Consider the following 21,963-nt stretch of genomic DNA (forward strand, 5'->3'; position numbering starts at 1 on the left):
TATCTAGTGCCTACATTTGTGTAAATATAGTAATTGATAGGAAAAACAGCAGCCTTAGCTCTCATTATCAAGAGCAGTTCTTTCCAAAATATACATGAAAATTATTGTTTAAAAGTCCCATTTCCATTTTGTGGAAAATCAGCCACAGAAAATTTTACAAAGAAGCTACAAAATCTTTCAAGTTTAAGCTCCCAATCTCACTGAAAATTCAATAGGAATGGGGTTTGAAAATGAGCTTGGAGATCACTCCAGGAAGAAGTAGCAAATTTAAGATAGGTCAATAGAAATTATCCAATCTGAACAACAATGACACTAAAGACTGAAAAATGAACAAGGGTCTCAGAGACGTGTGGCACAGTATCATGTGGTCTACACACATGTAATTGAAGTCTCAGAAGGGGAGGAGAGAAAGAATCAGACCGAAAAAGTATTTGAAGAAACAGAAGCTAAAAACTTCCCAAATTAGGTGAAAAACCAACTTAGAAGATCATGCAAACTCAACATACTTGGAGTAGGATAAATACAACGAAAGCCACACCTAGGCATATCACAGGTACTGCTGAAACCTGAAGTTCAGGAGAAAATCCTGAACCAGAAAGAAATGGTGCATCACATAGAGGAGACAAGGATAAAAATTTCTATTGATTTCTCATCAGAAGCATTGGGACGCCAAAAGACAATGAAATTACATCCTTAAAGTGTTAAAGAAAAAAAAACTTAACTCAGTTTCTACCAAACAGCAAAACTGTTCTTCAAAAACAAAGATGAGGGGCAGGCCCGGTGGCATGGTGGCTCAGTTTGGAAGCTCAGCTTTGGTGGCTCTGGGTTTGCGGGTTCGGATCCAGGCATGGACCTACACGCTGCTCATCAAGCCATGCTGTGGTGGTGTCCCACATATAAAACAGAGGGAGACTGGCAACAGATGTTAGCTCAGAGCCAATAAAAAAAAATTAAGATGAAATAATGACATTGTCAGAGGAACAAAAACTGAGATGATTCATCACCAACAGAACTGGACTACACAAACGCTGACGGGAGTTCTTCAGACTAAAGGGACATCATACCAGATGGTAACTCAAATCCACAGAAAGGAATGAGAAATCGTCCCTATGAGGCTAAGTATAAAAAACTATAAATATTTTTTCTTCTTACTCTTCATTTTGTTTAAAACAAAAACGATAGGGGCAGATTAAATGAAACTATATTTTATGCAAAAAATTCAACATTAAGTTCAAATAGATTGCGGTAAGTTGAAATTGATACTGGAATCCATACAGCAACCACAAAAAAAAAAAACACTGCAAAGAGGTATGACTAAAATATTGATAGAGCTCCATCAGCCATGATGGAGTAGACAGGACCACACTTAGTCTCCTGCTGAAAACAAATAGAAAATGGGAAAAAACATGTGAAACAACCATTTTCAGATATTAGACAACAGGCAGGGCACAATTGTGATCCCTAAGAGAAGGGAAGCAAACAAACTGAGCCCTATGATCGCCACATCTCTCTCTAGAGGCACTTTCTGGACTGTGACGCAGTCAGCCGGCCCTGAGAAGAGCACAAGAGTCTTGCTGAGTTGAGGAGAGATAAGTCAAAGTCTGGGCAGACTGAGCCAAATGGAATTTGCAGGGCAGAGCAGCAGACAAGAGGGAGCTGTTCCTAAAAAGAAGAGGAGGCTGTACAGAGATCTCCTTGAGTTTTGAACTGAATATGAAGCTGGGCACGCATGGGCTGAAACCACACGAGGCCAGGCAAAGACTTACACTGAAAGACATCTACGTTCTGAGCAGGCAGAGTGGAAAATCCTCGCTGAACAACCAGGGAACTCCATGGAGATCCCAGAAGTAGCAGAACTAAACCAGCCAGAGTAAAGAGTCACACCCTAACAAGCCTAAAAACAAGCCCGCCAATAAGCACGTGAAAAAATGCTCAACATCATTAGCCTTCAGGGAAACGCAAATCAAAATCACAATGAGATACACCACTTCACACCCACTAGAATGGCTATAATCAAAAAGACAGAGAGTAACAAGTGTTGGTGAGGATGGGAAGACACTGGGACGCTCACATATTGCTGGTGGGAATGTAAAATGGTGCAGCTGCTGTGAAAAAGTCTGGCAGTTACTCAAACATAAGTTACCATATGACTCTGAAATTCCACTCATAGGTCTATACCCAAGAGACATGAAGACATATGTCCACACAAACACTTGTACACAAATGTTCACAGTAGCATTATTCACAATAGCCAAAAAGTGGAAACCATTCAAGTGTCCATCAACTGATGAATGGCCAAGTAAAATGTGGTATATCCATTTTGAAATGTTATTCAGCATTAAAAAGAAATGAAGTACTGATACACGCTACAACACGGAGGAACTTTGAAAACATGCTAAATGAAAAAAGCCAGTCACAAAGGACCATGTACTGTATGATTCCATTTATATGAGATGTTCAGAATAGGCAAATCTATACAAACAGAAAGTAGATAGTGGTTCCTAGGGTTGGAGGTGATGGGGGCTGAGGGGAGGGTCACAGCTAAGGGGTGTTCTTTTTGAGGTAATGAGAATGTTCTAAAATTGATTGTGGTGATGGCTGCACAACTCTGTGAACATATTAAAAGCCACTGAATCGTATACTTTAAAGGGTGAAATATAGAGTATATGAATTATATCTCAATAAAACTGTTTTAAAAAGGTCTCAAAAGGATCCAGCTGATCTCTAAGTACATTACCTGCCTGCCAAAACAAACTCCAATACTCTTTAAAGGAAGACAATACAGATATTCAACTACATAACATTAACAATGTTCAACATCCATTTAAATGATTAGATTTGTAAGAAGCAGGAAAATGTGACCTATTAACAGGAAAAAAGTCAGTCAATAGAATCAGACCCAGTATTCTGGGTCTACTGACAGAGATGATGAAATTAGCAGAGACCTTTAAAACAACTAATATAATATATTCAAGGATTTAAAGGAAAAAATGAACAGAACAAGGAGAGAAATGGAAAATATAAAAAAGAACCAAATGGAACTTCTAGAGCAGAAAATACAATATCTGAAAGGAAAAAAAATTAACAGTAGATTAGATACTGCAGAGGAAAAGAACAGTGAAATTGAAGACACAGAAATAAAATATATCTGAAATGAAGCACAGAGAGAAAAAATACTGGGGAAAAACCCACGAAACAGTCTCAGTTGAGTAACTGGAGTCCCAGAAAGGGGAGGGGACAGAAAACTATTTGAAGAAATAATATCTAAGAGAATGGAGAAACAGAATATGATAATCTCAATAGATACAGAGAAATCACCTGACACAATTCAACATCCATTCATGATAAAAGCTTCTGGCAAACCTGGAAAAGGAGGAACATCCTCAACATGATAAAGGGCATCTATGAAAAAACTATAGCTAACCTCATATTCCACAGTGAAATACTGAATGCTTTCCCTCTAAGATGGGAAACAAGGTAAGGAGGTCTGCCCTCATGACTTAAATGCTGTACTGAAAGTCCTAGCCAAGGAAATAAAGCAAGAAAAAGAAATACCATGTTCACAAATTGCAAGTCTCAATATTAAGATGCCAATTCTCCCCAAACTGATCTACAGACTCCCAATAATACCAGCAGGATTTTTGTTTTTTTAAATAGTCATTAAGAGACTATGGTATAGGCACAGAAATAGACAAGCAGATCACTGGAGCAGAAGAGATCCAGCAAGAGACCCACACTTAAGGCAGTAAAACAATTCTATGACTAAAAAGAAAGTCTTCAGTAAATGGTGTGGGTACAACTGTCTTTATTCATAGACAACATTATATACATAGAAAAAATCCTAACAAATGTACAAAAAGCCTACTGGAATCAATAAGTGAATCTTACAGGATAAATGGTCAATATATAAAAATCAATTGTGTTTTATATACTAACAATAAATACCTAGAAAATGAAATGAGCCATAGCTTTCACAATAGCATTTTTCTGTTCATAATTAGAAAAGGAGGTGAAATGCGGAGGAAAAAAATGCATCTAAAGTATTAAGAAAAACTTTAGGCTGTATATTAAGACATAACTGCTTTTTAGAAATTTCAATTTAATTAACTACTGCTGAGATTTGTTATACAGGGGTTAGTGCATTTCATCAAAATATATCCACCTAATAATCATACTTGGGCTGATTTTGCTAGTCCAAAAGCAGAGATACGACCATTATAAAGAAAACCCATATTCACTGCATTGATAGTATTTAAGAAATCAGATGTGTCATGTGAAATAAATATGGAATACTTACAAAATCTTTGCTAAAACTTCCTTCTAAGAATATGTCTTATGAAGAAACTTATTTTTTCATTTTATGTAGGAATTTAATTATTGGGCAATATTGACCATTACATGTAAAAATCGTTAACAACTGGATTGTCTTTTACCTTTTAGATACCCAAAATAGTACCAGTTAAAGAAACAAATTATACAATTCTGTCCTTCCCTACTCTTGCCAAAAAAACAAAAACAAAAAGAAAACAAGCCCAAAAAACCACAAGAAGAAAAAATAAAAGCCAAACAAGCTGGTAGAATCACGAAAATCACAGTGTTAGACAAAGGCCATGTGTGACTTCCAAACTCTGCTCTTATAAAACAGACAAGGGACCAGGAAGCTCTGCTACTAAAGTTAGCCAGCAGCAGTCTTTTCTTAACCAGCAGAAAAATGTCAAAACTTGCATTTCTTCGATTTTAAGTTTTACTTCCTTAAAACCACAGAGTCCGTATAGTCCTTGTTATAAAATGTCGAGGGTAACGGCATGAAGCTGCACCCACATCAACAGGCCCGTGAAGACAAGCCCTGTGGCATCCTCGTCTCGAGAGTGAGGCCTCACTGGTAACAGGACCCGGATGAGAGCGGCGGGAGGGGCCTCCTTCACTCATGGGTCCAGGCAGAGTCTACAGCATGCCATAATGCCGTAAAGATGAGAAATTTAGTGAAACTTTATAGAACATCTAGGCAATAAATAAGCACATAGAATTCCACCGACCCGAGGATTTCTGAGAGCTGAATAAATAAGCTATTGCCTTTTATTTTTCCTGAGACTACCTTCTTCAAGCTTCAAATGCATGAGTGATTTACACTGAGGTTCCCTGCACGTTTTATATATTTGGAAAAATCAACAACCAGCACAACTACTCCTGTACCAAAAAAGAAAAAAACACAAAAATCTTAAAATACACACACCCCTATACACAGACATAGAAATGTATAGCTCCAATTACTGATATAAGGATTTCTGGCACTTACCATGGGTGATTTATAGTATCTATGTAGTATATTTATGAAATCTGTAATTGTTAGCATTCCTGGAACAAAGAATTATATGTTAAATATGAAACTATGAAAACTTATAGCAAAAATTTCAAATGACAAGCAAACCAGGAATATTTACTAGAAAAGCTCTAAAACATACTTTTAAAATATCAACCACAATTCAATATATTATTTAAAACTATTAATCTGTTAATTATCTAAACCAAACTAAGATATGCAAAGTTAGTTGAAATTAAACCCGATAGTAAATACAATGGAATTAGTCAGAGTATTTGGCAATCCAATGCAAGAAAACTTACTGATTGTTATAAAACATCACAAAAGACTTGCAGCTACATGTAAATAATTTAAAATACTTTAAAATAATATACAGTATTGCATAAGCTTTAGAAATATGACACTTCTGGGGGCACTTGGATTGTTTCCTGAGAAGCATTCCAAAAACAATGGTTTCAACAGTCACTATTACGTGTCTACTATGTATCAGACACCAGGACTACAAAGATGAAGAAGATGTGAACCTTTCCCCTGACGAAACTGTAAATTACAAGGGGAGGCAGACATAAACTGGTCATTTCAAAATAACGTGATGCATACTCAGAGAGATGATATCCATTGTCTACTATGATTTATAAAATGAAAAATTATGGAGTTTAGATATTGTGAGTTACACGATATTTTTTATAGTTAACTATGATTAGCAAAGGTATCAATCACATTTACATCACTTCATTTGCCCTGTCAAAAAGGTGTTCACCAGAGAGGAAGCAGGGATGGACCACAGGTGTGTAAATGTGAGCAGAGGCGGCCAAGAGAGCCTCCCCTGCAGACCCTGTTCCCCGGGCTCACAGGAACTGGCAGAGGCACAGAAGATCTTCAAAGAGCCACAAAGGGGATAAATCAAAAGAAATAATAAATATAAAAAAGAAACTCAGTAAAGGAACATGAGTGTTTTGAATTTACTAGCGGCCCCACCTTACCCAGGATGAAAAGCAAGAATGTTTAATTTGGTAACATGTTTACTAGGCTTAATTCCGAACCAGCACCTATTAAAATACCTTAGCTTTCTGCTTGTAAGGTTTCCCATTTCAGATTCTTCCCAAGCCCACACTGCTTACCTACAAAACTTTGTTTTTTACTCTCCCACAGTGGCGCTGCTCGAACACCATTGGCTACTAAGGCAAAGAAGGCCTTTTTAACCTGAAGACAAATAAGAGAAACAAAACACACTTATAAAGTCCATATATAAGGAAGAAAAATACTTTCAACTAAAATATTCAACCACATCTTATCAGTTATCTTCAACGCTAAATTTTGTATTTTGTAAGTTTGATAAGCTAAAAGTACATTAATTTATTAACATTAGGAAAAATGTTTTTGTATTATATTTAAAGGCACGTGGGGATTGGAGATTATTTTTTGAAACTGAAATAATGCGATTAACTTCAGAAAATTTTTCTTAATGTATCTAAAGACTTGTATAGAGACTTTATATAATTAAAACCATATAAAAGAATTAAACTTCAGAGTTTAATTTCTCCTGAATGTAGTTATTAGTTCATTTGAAAACACTGAAGTTATATCAAATTACTTGAAATGAAAATTTTTTTTCATATGTTCAATAACAAAACAAACAAGCACACTTTCTCATTTTCCTGAGGTTGAGAAACAAAAGGTATGAAAGATATATTTGTACTTTTCTATCTTCTAGAGACAAACAGTGTGTGCCTGTTATGGGTCAGGCCCTGTTCTGAGTACGTTTACATATGGTGTCTCATTGAACCCTCATGACAAACACCCTCTGGGAAACCATGACAGGTAAAGAAGGCATCAGAAGTGACGATTTATTAAAAGCCAAAAGCTCAGTGCTGAAAACGATCCTCTAACTACGCAGAGCAAATAAACATAGGGAAAATGGTTCAACTTTAGTAATAACCAAAGAAATTAAAATTAAAGCAAATTTAAAATATCATGTATAGCTGCTAAATAAGCCAATATTTTTTAATTATAGCACCTAATGCAAGTGCTGTTGTAAAACCACTGGCAGCACCATAAACTGTCAGAATATTTTTTGAGCCACAGCTTGTATCAAGAATCACAAAAATATTCATACTGTTTGTATACTAGCTTTTTCTCTGTTGAATTATTTACTCATACTAAAATTTTAGGAGTAGGATTGCTGAATCAAAGATGCTCAATGTGGCCCCATTTCTAATATTGAAACTGGAAAAATATCCACTGCCAACAAAAGAAAACTTAAGTATTGGCATACTAATGAGAAAAAAGTATCAAATAGTAGAATTATGAAGACTATGTTGAAGTAAAAAAAAAAAGGTTTATGGAAGTGAAAAATGCAGACTATAAAGTTATATATTATAATTGTATGTGTTTGAATGGAAAAGATCAAAGAGAAATAAGCAAAAAATTAAACTTCTATATTAATGAGCTGGGAGAGTGAAAGTATATTTCTTTAAAATATTTTTATGCTGTGGCATAGTTTTCTTTTTTTTTTTTTTTGTGAGGAAGATCAGCCCTAAGCTAACATCCGTGCTAATCCTCCTCTTTTGGCTGAGGAAGACTGGCCCTGAGCTAATATCCATGCCAATCCTCCTCTTTTTGCTGAGGAAGACCAGCTCTGAGCTAACATCTATTGCCAATCCTCCTCCTTTTTCTTTTTTTCTCCCCCAAAGCCCTAGTAGATAGTTGTACGTCATAGTTGCACATCCTTCTAGTTGCTGTATCTGGGATACAGCCTCAGCATGGCCGGAGAAGAGGTGTGTTGGTGCGTGCCCGGGATCCGAACCCGGGCCGCCAGTAGCGGAGCGCGCGCACTTAACCACTAAGCCACGGGGCCGGCCAGGCATAGTTTTCTTTTTAACTAAGAAAGAAAAAAGGGTGTTTTCTCACCCACTATATTCTAAAACCCCTTGTTAACTTAACAATGAAAAGAAGTGAGAGAATTACAGGAAGCTAGAGCTTCACTTCAGACTAGGATTAATAATTCAGCAGCTGTTTAGGCCTTTACCGTGACGCATTTTGCCTTTATTTAGGATGACTTATGTAGGCGCCTTGTTCACCCACACAGGAGGCTGGTGGGTAAGGCGGATCTCATTAATTATTTTCTACACTCAGCCGAGTCCAGCACTTTGTCCTGAATGTAGCAGGGATTCCATCCATCGGTTGAATGAACTAGCAGAGGAGTGGGATGAGGAGGTGAGTAGAGACAATGTAACGGCATGGGAGAGGAACAGTAACTAAATGGCACTGATAAATCGATAAAATATTTTTTGAACCACAGCTTGAATCAAGAATCCTAAAAATATTCATGTTGTTTGTGTAACGAAAGAGCATCCAGGGATGATATGCCAATGTGAATGGTCTGCTCTTTCTACCTGGATGATGCTCTGGGAATCCTTCATTGTGGCCATGGAAAATATTATAAAAAATTATGGAAGAGAAGTCACAGATAAACAGATTTTAAAACAAATATCTGCTTAACTTATTTTTCTAAACTGGCTGGAATAGGAAGGGAGTGGGGGCATCTCTTAAAACCACAAATTGCTTACTGTTTTCTCCAAAACAACAGATTTAACAGAGAAAACCAGTATTAAAATCATTCACTAAGATCATTCATAAAACCCTAAGTGACCACAGATGCTGAAAAGCCATTCCGGAAAGTTCTGAGTTTGGCCATGAGGAAATAGCTGAAAACAACTACACGGGTTGGACAAAATACAAGAATCACTGTTTGAAAGCACTGAGTGCACCGTACAGGCAGGATTCAAGCAGCTACAATTCCTGAGAGAAAAGCAGCACAGGAATTGAACTCCACAGTCATTCTGGAGTTTTCTGAGGGCATTTTCCAAATCTTCAAATAGGTGAATTTCAACAGAAAATTGGAATCAATCAAATAAACCCCATGCAGGATAAATACAAAGAAAACCACGTCTAAGCACATCATAGACAAAATGCTAAAAATCAAAGGCAAAGAGAAAATCAGCCAGAAAAGAAGACACCTTAACTTTCAAAGGAGCAAGAATCAGATCGAGGGCGACACAAACATCAGCGGGGGGTTAATTCTAACACTCAAATATAATGACTGTTCTTTCAGAAACAGAAAAAACCCCTGCTTCCCCACGGTAACTTCTCCGATGAATCTGCTACCTAAAAGCTCTCAAACAGCTGCAAACGCTGCAGTTACTCACTGAGTCCCAAGGCCACTGTAACCAACGCAGAGGCCAGGCCCGCCCCGCGCTGACTCCTAACGCGGCAGACACGCGCACGGCAGCACCGGCCAGGGCACGGACGCCGAGCCTGACGCTGCGGGCTGACACCCTGCCCAGGCAGCAGCCTGGCGGCAAGGGAGATGGTGAGAAAACCCTCAACGATCGGCAGCCCAACGGCAAAGAACGTTACGAATTTACTGTGAAAAGTGCCATCACTTCGGCAGGAGAAGGTAAAACAACCAAACTCGAAGGAAAATATTGGGAGTAAACACCTCCTACTTCTGCTCAACAGGCGAAGTTTCGAGACCGACTGGACTCCAACTTTTTGCCGGCTCAGGCACTTAGCCCCCCTTAGCCTCGACATTCTTGGTTACAAACTGAGACGAGCAGGTCATGTTTTCCCAGAGGGTACTGTGTGGATTAAACGGCCTGTATGTGAAGATATGCAGCATGGGATCAACACTAAAAGCCAAGAAGAATAAATGCTTTAATCTTCTATCCTATACTGACCCAACCAGAAGCAGAGGAAGATTTACTGTTTTAATTTCACCCACATGAACCACTGGCACGTCCACACATCATGGAAGGAGTCACAATTCCACCCAAAGATGCAGAATCATATTCTAGAGTGGACGAGATAGCACTAACAGAGCCTTCGAGAATGTTTCAGGACGTCCCCAGCTCAGGGATCGCACCCGTCGCTTTTGTGGTGCGGCGGCACCTTCTTCCCAATAATGAAGGCTTCAGAAACTTGGCTTTCTTAACAACACATGCGTGGGGTTGTTTGAGGAGCAATTTAAAACTATACTTCGAAAATTGTTCACAATTACAGAAGGCACAAGGTGTTACCAATTAACCAATAATTAGGCTAAAAAGAGGAAGTGGAAGTTCTAATCTGCAGGAAAGAGCTCTCAGGGGTCTTGAGTACCTTTGAAAATTTTTCTTTTCAACTGACATGCAATTTGCTCAAACTGTTATCAATTTTAAAATTTACTTTTTAATAGAATTTTCAAACAACCAAATGTGATAATTAGATAAGTAAAGATGGAAAATAAAATTTTAATATGGAAATGATTTTTAAAATAGTAAGCTGGGCTTAGTCGCTCTGAGAGATTCTGGCAATCTGAGGCCAATGGCAAGCACATCTGTGTTCCAAAAAATGGGAATCTGGTTCCTGTGACACTTCACTGCTTTCTACACAGTTTTACCCTGATTTTCAGTAATTAAGTTGATTGTGGGCCTTTTAAAATTAGTGCTGACGAACAGCTAAAGCTCTTTATAACTATCCAATTTGGTTTCTTACTAAATTTTTCATCAGAGCTTGTCAAATGGATTCAACAATGTCTTTGATGGCTTTCCACGGCATAAAGAAGGGCCCAATGCCCTAAGTATGGTGTCCAAGACCTTCCACAACCCACCACCAGCCTACCCTCTACAGCTCCAGCGGACACGCTGAACGTGATCTTCCTTTTTGTTTGCCTCTATGTCACAATGTTCCTTCTACCTCAAGTGAACTTACCCTCGAGTCTACCTATTAAAACCCAATTCATCTTTAACTTTTCACTCCACAACACCACCTACCCACATCACTCCAATCAAAGTTGAGATTCCCTCCTCTGCTCCCATAGTACCTAACTTATCCCCTTTCTGTTACTTCTGGAGTTCCTCTTGTGATTCCTTAGGTTTACAAATGGCAGAGTAAAAACATTTATGACAACTTTTCCTCTTGAAAAGTTACCCTCAAACGACCGGGAGTATAAACTAGAAAACAGAATGAATTAGGAGATATACTGGACAAAAAGCAGATGGAGAAAGGTTATTGAGTAACAAAAAAGAAGAGCCTCGTGGGGGAGGGGCCGGGGGAAAGTCAGGTGTTGGGAAGCAGCCTGCTCTCCCTGGACACAGAAGACCCAAGATGGAGGCTGTGGATGCTCTGGGAGGGGTAGGGACAGGGTCTAAAAACAAACAGGAAGACTGTTTCAAATCAGGTCATAACCATAGCTACCCACCAACATCATCAACAGATTATTTTCTGGAGAAACTGCTCCAGAAATACAACATACAGGTATGAACATTTGGGGGCTTCCAGTGAAAAAGATGGCTGGCCTACCACTCTCCAGTGAAAGCCACTAAGCAAGAAGCCCATCTGTGAAGACAGTGTGTTACTCTTAATTATGAGTGGGCAGCCAAGACTCACCAGCCACTGGACAAAATCTTCAATGTTGAAGTTGCAGAAGTTCCAGTTTTAGATGTATCTTACTAGAAGGGTTAAGAAAACAAAAACCTCCCAAAAAGTAGAACAAAAAGGGAAAGAAAGACACAGGATAAGAATATTAAAGGATCAATTCAGGGGGCCTAAGATCTGCTGACTGAAGTTCCAGAAGAAAGAAAACAGTAGGAAGAAAACTACGGAAGAAACAACACAAAAAATACAGACCCGAGTGATGTGCGTGTCACGTTCCAAAGGCACATTGCGTGCCCAGCACGATGAGTGAAAAAGGACCACAATGAGGCACATTAGTATGAAATTCTGAAGTACCAAATATAAAGAGAAAACCTCAAAGGTTTCAGAGGGGAAAAAAATCACATATAAAAGATGGAGATTAATAAAAAAACAAATTACAACAGATTTCTCTTCAGCAACACTGGAAACTAGAAGCAATGGAATGATGCCTTCAAAATTCTAAATAAAAAGTATTTTCATTATGGAATTCTATACACAGCAGTCTATAAATTGAGTATAAGGGATATGGATATTTAAAATTTCAAGTAATTACCTCTCATGCATATTTTCTGGGGAAGTGTTATGAACTGAATGTTTGTGTCTCCTAAAATTCATAAGTTGGATGCCTAACCCCCAATATGATGGTATTTGGAGGTGGGGCCTTTGGGAGGTGATCAAGTTTAGTTGAGGTCATGAGGGTGGGACTCCCATGATGGGATTAGTGTCTTTATCAGAAGAGGACAGACCAGAGCTCATTCTTCTCTGCTATGTGAGGACACAGTGGGAGAGCAGCCATCTGCAAGCCAGGAAGAGAGCCCTCACTGGGGAACTGAACTGGCCAGCACCTTGATCTTGGACTTTTAGCCTCCAGAACCATGAGAAATAAATTCCTGCTGTTTAAACACCCAGTCGTAGTGTTTTGTTATAGCAGCCCCAGTGGACTAAGACAGGAAGCTAGTGGAGAATGTGCCCCACCAAAAAAGAGGGAATAAATCAAGAAAGCAGACAACACGTGTTCAAAGAACAGGCGCTCCAATGAAGGAGAGGGTGGAGGTAGTTTCCAGGATAACCAAATCAAAGTCTCAGGTGACAGCAACGAGCAGGTAAGAGTGACAAGTCAGGGTAGAGCAGGAAGACAGAGAACCCAGCAGCAGTGGCTCCAAGTGTAGCTGAAAACATATCTGACAAGTCTGTCTGCGCAGAAAATTCTATCAAGAAGTCAGAAGGTGTGAAAAGACTTAGATGGTCAAAGAAAATAAAAAACAGAAGGATCCTAAACTCCAGGAATAACACCAAACTGTTCAAATAAGGAAATGTAAGCACAGTGTCCACTGGGCTCACTGGTGACTAACAGTGACACTGTCAAAATGATGAAGGCACACTGGGAAGGATTTAACCATAAACTGAGATACAGTTACACTGGGAAGACAAAGGGAGGAAGGAAGCAATACAAGGAGCAAAAATACCCCTCTACCAAACTAGGAGGTAAGAAATGTCTAAAATTAATGAATTGAGGTAATATGGCAGTAAATCTAGAATTAACAGATGACCTGGTGGTTTCTGAGGAATATGACAAGGGCATGAGGAACAAGGACAAGAGACTGCTGTTTTTTATCATAAGCGTTTTTGTACCACTTGACATTTACAACTACTTATATGTACTTCTTTGGTCATCAGTCTGCTGTCCATGGGAGCTGGTGTGTCCTCTCCCCAGTGTAAGCCTGTGGAGGGCAGGGCCAGGTCTGTTCATCCACACAAGCCCCCAGTTCTTTTTTTTTTTTTTTTTGGTGAGGAAGATCAGCCCTGAGCTACCATCCGTGCTAATCCTCCTCTTTTTGCTGAGGAAGACCGGCTCTGAGCTAACATCTATTGCCAATCCTCCTCCTTTTTTTTTTTCCCCACAGCCCCAGTAGATAGTTGTATGTCATAGTTGCACATCCTTCTAGTTGCTGCATGTGGGACACGGCCTCAGCACGGCTGGAGAAGTGGTGCGTGGGTGCGTGCCCAGGATCCGAACCCGGGCCGCCAGCAGCAGAGGGCCCGCACTTAACCGCTAAGCCATGGGGCCGGCCCCAACCCCCCAGTTCTTAGCACAGTGCTTTGCCTCCAGTTTTATTCTTTTCTGGAATATTGATATGCTATCATTTCCTTTGTTCTGGATAGTACCTACTTATTAACTGGTCCTAAGAATAATTTAGCTTGTTGAACAATCTTTCTGGATATCGATTATTATTAGCTATCCCTCCTGGTTTCCAGTCATCTGTAAATTAGATGATGCCATCAACAAAATCAATATTCAAGTCATTGTTCCAATTACTGATGAGCTTAGAGTAAAAGAATCCTATGGCATCCCCCAGTTTCTTGGCTTAGGTTCCTCCGAGAGCAGAGCCTGGCTTGCACGTTGTGTATTTGGGAATGCGACCCCAGGAGCAGGAGTGCAGGAGAGGAGTGAAACAGGCTAGCAGGTGAGCCGTATGTGGATGGGTGACTGAGTTGGCCACAAGTACGGGCAGACTGACACTCGGTTCCACTGGGATATTCTGAGGGCGCAAGGTAGAGGTGTTTATCCACTGGCTTCTGTCCTCCGTTGGTTAAGGAGGCTGAAGTGCCGCCCCACTGCACCTGCATGAGGTGAGTGGTGGCTGGAGTAACAGGTGGCAGGAGAGGATTTTAAAATGGCCACAAGAGGTATCCAGCACAACTAGAAACCTTACTCCAGACTGAGATTTAATCAGCATTCTTTTAAGGTCCATAATGAGCCATTAATTCGCTCACTGAGCTGCCAAACTCTGCTTCCACATCTTATCCGTCAGGACATGACGCAAGGCTCTGTCAAGGGTCTAGGTGAAACCCAGATATGCCTGTCATGGAATGACCACATGTATGGAACAGTCCAAAAAGGAAATCAGGTTCATCCTCTGTGGCTTTTTTTTGGTCAATTTATGATAGGTTCCTAGAGATTATTACTTCTTTTATTTTTATTAATAATTCATTCAAACGTCTTACCTGGGAGTGACACCACATTCCGCACCCAGTCTTTTGAGGAATTTACGTATCTTTTCTTTCCTTTCATCCCTAGCCTCGGTCCTCAGATCGATATCCACAATTCCTCCAACTTCACTAACAGTTTGGCAATCTGCTTTCTGCATCCCCTTATCACACCAGAGTGGAATTCATCTGGATCAGAAAGCAAAGTGGCTCAGTGCAGACAGCACCCTCCTACAATTTCTATTCTTATCTTGGGCTTTAATGTCTTCTAATCACCATTTATTGTACTTTTTCCATTTTGAAGATCATCTTCCTCAATAATGAAGTACAAGGCGAGCTGCAGAGTCCCACCTGCTCTTGATCAGCACTGAAGTTCGGATCTTGAGCAACAGGCTGGCCCTTCTCTTTTCTTCTTGCTTTTAAGATAAGCAAGCACCGCATGGCCTCTGCTTATGGATCCTCATCCAACCCCCAGCTAAGATCACCCTGCGCAGCCCTCTGAATCATGCCCTTCTTTGAACTTACTTTTAATCATATGCTCTTCATTCTTCTTCTAACATGTTCTTCTAAAAACTTGTGCTTGGCAAACAGCCACTTATTTGGACACTTGCCTGTTTCTTCTTTTTGGCATTATTAAAAATTACATTGATTGGAATAATTTGAGCAACAAAATAAAGTAGTAATGGATTATAATCCAATGGAATATATACATTGATAAATCTATACTGATATAGATGATTGAATAAATAAATAATTGGGGGGAAGAGACAAATGTCCCTTGCAGAAGAATTCCCATTAACTTATGGAGCTACTCTGCCCTCAAGGACGTGGAGCATAACTCCCCACCCCCTAAGTGTAGGCTGTGCAAGTGACTTTCTTCTAAAGAGGACAGTATGGAAAGAGGGAAAAAGAGTAACTTTCCAGTGGGGAAACCTGACAAACACAACCTCAGCCAGGTGATCAAGGTTAAGATCAACAGCGAAGAGTCACACTGACAGTACGCACCCACGATATGGTGTGATAAGAACAGCACTTTACCTCTGTGCTCTTCCTTCTGAAGCCTTCCATAATCCCAGTCTGCTTGTGAGAAAACCATCAGACAAATGCCAATAGGGGGGCATCTTACAAAATGCCTGCCCAGTGTTCCTCAAAACTGTCAAGGTCACCAAAAGCAAGGAAAGTGAGAAACATCACAGTCAAGAGGAGCCCAAGGAGACGTGCCGAGTAACCTAGGTTGGGATCCTTGAAAAGGACATTAGGTAAAAAGGAGGGAACTTTACGTAATAATTATGTATCAGTACTGGTTTATTTATTGTGACAAATGTATACCGTACTGATGTAAGATGGAAAAAAATGGAGGAAACCAGGTGTGGGCTAAAATAAAGAGTTTATTAAAAATAGTTATCGTTTGTAGAGTGCTGCTGAAAGAATCATACTGCCATTGTGAGGGAATACCTATATAAATTCTTAATGCTTCCCCCAACCCTAATCCTGGGAAGTGATGATTCCATTATGAAATTTTATTTATTTTTGAGCCTCTCCTAACTCCTGAGGCATTACCATGTAGAATCTGAAGGCATTAAATCGTACCTACCTTTCTCTGAACTACTGGGCTTCTTTGGAGGGGATGGGGCATGTCCCCCCTTCTCTGCTGCACCAGGTACTACATTACTGTCTCTCAGCTCCAAACCCTCCCTTCTAACTCTGCTCTGTGACGCTGGGACCCTGTGGAGCACCTCCCAGCTCTGCCACTGGCTCCACTGCAGCCCCTGACAGAAAGCAGGCCAGCCAGGGACTGCGACGCTGGGCTGGGAAGAAGGAGCGGCTTCTACCTGTTGCTACCTGGATGAGGTGGCTAGGGCGGCCGTAACAAAGCTCCACAAACTGGGAGGATCAACAACAAACTCATTGGAAGCTGGAAGTCTGGATCGAGGTGTCGGACTTCCGACAGGAAGGGTTGTTTCCTTTTGTGTGTGGCAACATCTGTACCAGGCCTCTTGCCTAGCTCTGGTGGTTCTGGCAATCTTTGGCATCCGTAGGGTTGTAGTAGCATCAAACTGATCTCTACCTTCATTTTCACTTGGTACTCTCCCCCTGTGCATGCTTCTGTGTCCGTATTTCCCCTTTCTATGAGGACATCAGTCATACTGGATTAGGACCCACACTTCTTAATTAATTATATCTGCAGTGACTCTATTTCTGAAGAAGGTCACATTCTGTGGTACTGAAGGTTGGGACCTCAACACAGGAATTTTGAGGAGGATACAGTTCAGCCCACAGCACTACCTGGGGCTTCACCCTAGCACTGATGCTCCACCGGGCACCTGCTGCCTTCCTGCAGCAGCAGCTGAATCCAGTCTGTGGTTTTCCCAATACATGCAGAACGAGCCTCCCCCACGCCCCAGCTCCCGCCCAGAGACGGCATAGCCAGAAGGCATGCCTCTTCAGAAGGCACCCCAGGACCCCCGGCCTCCAGGACGCCTCACAGCAGTGATTTTCAAACCTGAGAGTGTGTCAGAATCACTTGAAGGACTTGGTAAGACATGGACCACCGAGCCTCACCTCAACTTTCTGATTTAGTGCGTCTGAGATGGCCCAATAATCTGCATTTCCCATAAGTTCCCAGCTTATGTTGAAGCTGCTGGACTGGGAGTCACACTTTGAGCCACCACCTTAGAGGTCTGCATTTATGCTTTCCATTGCCCAGTTAACTTATATCCAGCTTTGAGCTACCACCTTAGAGGTCTGCATTTACGCTTTCCATTGCCCAGTTAACTTATATCCGGCTTTGAGCCACCACCTTAGAGGTCTGCATTTATGCTTTCCATTGCCCAGTTAACTTATATCCGGCTTTGAGCCACCACCTTAGAGGTCTGCATTTACACTTTCCATTGCCCAGTTAACTTATACCCAACTAACATCATTTACATCCTGACTGGCCCCTGATCGATACAGAAAGTGGCACCAGGTATGGTTCTGAGAACAGAGGGTTTGGGATTGGGCTCATGTCCTTGTCCTGAATGCAGTGCTGAGTTCTTGGTCGTGGGAAATCAGATCCCTGTGGCCCCAGGCAGGCAGCAGCATCAAGATGGAAGAAGTATCACTGTGACTGTGGTGTCGCTCCCGCCCGACCCTCCCCGCCCCGCCAGGGGTGCTGGGGTCCAGGCGGCTGCTGCCCAGGGCATCATGAGGACCACAGGACTTGGTGTGGGCGTCGTCCTGCAAGCATGCTGGGCTCGTACAGAGAGGAAACAACAAGCTCAGGTGGTGGACTCTCAGTCACAGTCAGAGAAGCTGAGTCCTCTAGGGCAGCCCTAAAAAGCCCTCATCTTGTAGCTATAGGGCTGGCATTTCCAAAATCAAACACAAAATGTCATTCTGCAGGATGCAGAACTTCACCACCACTGAATTCACAGCCTCACCACGTCTCTGACATGAAAACTCGGACACTAATTTGGAAGGAGTGTGACCTTGGAACCCAGCATAGGGACATTGGTTGGACTCAGACAAAGCTGAGATTCCTGAATCCCAGAGTGACTCTGAGCCTCCCTCAGCAGTAGAAACAGCTGGCTCTGCAGTGTCAGAATCCCCTTTCTTTGCTTGGAAGCCCAGTGACAAGCTTTCCTGGGCAGATGCCTTGCACAGGGTCACTCATTCTGCAGACAACCGCAGCCACCCCTGCTGCCACCTGACCTGTGACTGGGGACAGACTCCAGTATGCTCCAGAGGGGAATGGCTTACACACGGAAAGAATGGCAAGGCTCTGCTATTTCATATCTGCAGAAACCTGGGAAGTAAGTGTGGGAATAGCTTCTAATAATGTTAGACTAAGGAGGGGGACTTTATACCAGATTTGGCACAATTTATTGATATAGGTGGACTTATCAGAAATGTGGATTTAATGTTTAGTGCATGTAGCTGGAAGAGGCTGTAAAGTTTTCTGGGTTGACTGCCTGAAATACAGGGCACTGCTGAGTCCATGTTTAATGAGGCTGAGATGCCAGAACTTCTGTGGCATAACGAAGAAGAGTGAATCCACAGGCTTAGGCGGCAGATTCATTGCGTGCGGCCTGCACACCCAGCCCCCAGCTATACTCCCTGAAAGGGCCCAGAGGTCATGCCTTTGCCCAGTCTTTGAGAAATATGAGTGAGGGGAGCCCCTCTACCCTTGAAAAGCTCTGTGCTGGCTGCATGCCGCAGGCCAGACACAAGGGCAGGAGACAGTGCCCGGGACGGCCTCACTGATTCCAGTGGACGACGGGCCCTGCGGTAGCCGGGGAGGCACGGGTGCTGATCTGCCCAAGCCAAGGCAAGCACATGTGATGAGAATGCTCTGACCCACAGGCGGCGTGGTGGTGGCCAATGGTTACAGTGTCCCCAGGAATGACACAGATGTAGTGCCTTCTGAAAAGCTTATACCTGATCTATACACTAAGAAAAACTCTAAGTCTAGGGGCCAAAACCTGACTTGAGTCGTCAAAATGGAGTGGAGTCCTCTCAGCCAGTTTCTAGACCCAGAGCCCCTTACTGAGAGGGAGGCTGGGTCCCTGAGGAGGTGGCCCCCAGCTCTGCCCCTTCACATACTGTTACTCTTCCCCCACTTACCAGAATGACTACGCACTGGGGAAGAGGAAATGCAGAATCTTCGGGGTTAATAGACACTGGTATGAAGGGATGCAAATTCCTGGAACCCAAAATGCCATGTGGTCGCTAGTCAAATGGGGGCTTATGGTCTTCGGGTGACAGATGGAGTCTTAGCCCAAGGTCAACCAGCAGGGGCTCAGGAGCTCTGCAGACCATGCTGCGGTTATTTCCCTAGTTTCTGAATGTGTAATTAAAAATGACAACCTGACAACTAGCAGGACCCCTACACTGGTTCTCAGACCCATGGATGAGGATCCCTGTGGTCAGAAGGACCAAGGAGGAAGCCTCTGGAACTTCCTCTTGCTACCAGGCTAGCCAATCAGATGCAGGCGATCATTCCCAGGGAAGCGCGGAGATGCGGAGAGGCAGAGGAGGTCCACATCACGCCCCTAGTTAAATGCCTGTTGGCCTGTGACTGCGTCTCCCAGAAGGATGTGGATTACTGTAATGACATGGATTACCATGCGGTGACTCTAAGCGCAGCGGTTGTTCCAGATGAGGATCTCAGGGGACCTGCTGCGATTGCCCAGACACATTCCTTCTCTCCAGTCCACTGTATAAGGACCCCAAAGGCAGTACGCTTGGACCTGGCACAGCACCAACGTGCCTCAAGGCTACCTCGCCCTCTTGCTCTCTGACTTAATACCTTAATTACTTGCAAATGGCTGACTTTGGGCCCCAGACCAGTTATGACTCTGATACTTTGTACCCTCAGAATAAACTGGTCATAATATACGTGATGTTCTGCAACTTGCTTTTTTTTTACTTAAAAAATAAATATATTCTCCACAAGCCTTTTTTTCCTTCTTCTTAATGGCTCCATAGTATTCTATTACATGCCTCTACCAGGATTATTTTATTATTTTGTGTCCAGTGAGGACATTCGGGTTGTTTCGGGTACTCTGCTATCCCTGTATGACCTTCTCTGCCTGCTTTGCCCTGGAGATGTATCACTGACTACTCAGTCTGTGTCTAGAAAACATGCTACTCATCCCTTTCACACATCTTCAGCTTTGCTGTAACCAGTGCCCAACAGTCACCCCTCCGCCCCCTTAGCGCCCTCAAAGCCGAGAGCCTCACAGGATCCGTGACGCCCAGAGATGATGCGCGCACACCTTCTATTAATTAGGGAAGTGACATTTACCAGATTAGCGACCTCCGACGATCCATAAAGCATCACATTTTTCACGTATTACTCACTTTGGCTAAATTTTAAATTCAGAAGAAAGTCTATTTCACAGCAAGGGAAAAGCTGAGTAAGTGAAAGCAGACACAGGTTGTACCTGCTGTCACTTTGCGGTTGGTGGAAAACCAACGGTCAGGAGATCTGGTTCTTGAAAAAATAAGCCTTTTGAGGACTGGGAGCACAGGTGAGGGTGGGTTGCTCTAGCAGTTCTTCATCTGGGGAATTCAGAATTTCTATTTATTTTACTACTGAAACCTGTAGTTACAGTGGTAGAGACTATATTTCTTAAAAGTGACTGTCTGCCACTTTCCCTTCTGTAAGACTACTGGATGCTACCCTGTCCTCTCAGTGTCAGACAATCAGAAAATCTTAGGGTTTTAGAAGGGATCTTGAAGGCTACCTCGTCTGAAGTGAATTTAGCAAAGTCACAGGATATGGAAAATTTACAAAAATCAGTTGTATTTCTATATGCTAACAAAAAACAACTGGAAAATAAAATTAAGAACAAAACCATTTTTACATTCCTGAGAATCCTGTGCAGCAGGCACTGAATGCAGCAAAGTGGCCCCAAGAGCCCAGGCATCCTCTGCAGAAGAGTTGCAGGGGCAAGCCAGGGGGAGCGACAGCAGAGCGGCTGGGGGGGGCGGGGAGGGGTCCCAGAGTGCTGGCAGAGCTGGCAGAGCCTGGGCGCACATCTCCCACGTCAGCCCTGGATGAATCTGAAAGATGCTCGGGTGAACTCGCAAGGGCACCTTACCCCCCAAGTTCCACTGAGGAGTCAGCGAGCTGCCCTCCACGGGCCTCTGCCTGAGATCTGCCCCGCAGGGCTTCTGCCCCCTCCCATCCTCCCCAGGCAGAGGCTCTCCCGGGAGAACACTCTGATAAAGCCCCGACTGCGGGAATTCCCGGCCCAGTGGCTACTTCTGGGGAACACAACTGAAGACAATCCTGCTTGGTAAAGATTTATACATAAATCTAGACACTAAATGCATACATGTATATATGTGTACACACATTTTATTATGTAAGTTGGAGGTAATTTGATCATTACATTGAGGCATTATTTAGGACTTTTCATATATGATTATAAGTAATATCGGTATAAAATGAGCTGCAATAAGCTCAATTTTAATACCAAAATCATCAGGTTCAAATTTTCTGCTAAAAGAGATCAATCAAGTTCTCTCTCGAGAGATTACCCACCCTGGTAATTTTTTCTTTTTAATCAATATTATTTCAAATTTATTCATATATATTCTACTAAATAACTGAGAAAAAAACATCAGGATCTACGGAGGGAGCCAGTCCAGTTTAACGGTTAATGGCTTAGGCTCTAACACACATCGGACAGACCTGTGTTCAAGTTCCAGAC

General features: G+C 42.1%; 1 protein-coding gene across 2 annotated transcripts in view; it reads right to left on the minus strand.

The window, feature by feature from the left end:
- PRKAG2 (protein kinase AMP-activated non-catalytic subunit gamma 2) overlaps window positions 1-21,963 on the minus strand; it is a 274,878-nt gene that overhangs the window by 18,237 nt on the left and 234,678 nt on the right. For both annotated transcript variants that reach the window (XM_058533601.1, XM_058533595.1), the window contains exons 7-8: window positions 6,442-6,523; window positions 5,297-5,355 (exon numbers count right to left, since the gene is read on the minus strand). In XM_058533601.1, coding sequence (XP_058389584.1) covers window positions 5,297-5,355; window positions 6,442-6,523 — 141 coding nt within the window. The remainder of the gene's footprint in view (window positions 1-5,296; window positions 5,356-6,441; window positions 6,524-21,963) is intronic.

Source organism: Diceros bicornis, chromosome 3 (assembly GCF_020826845.1).
Source record: "Diceros bicornis minor isolate mBicDic1 chromosome 3, mDicBic1.mat.cur, whole genome shotgun sequence".
Lineage (NCBI taxonomy): Eukaryota > Metazoa > Chordata > Mammalia > Perissodactyla > Rhinocerotidae > Diceros > Diceros bicornis.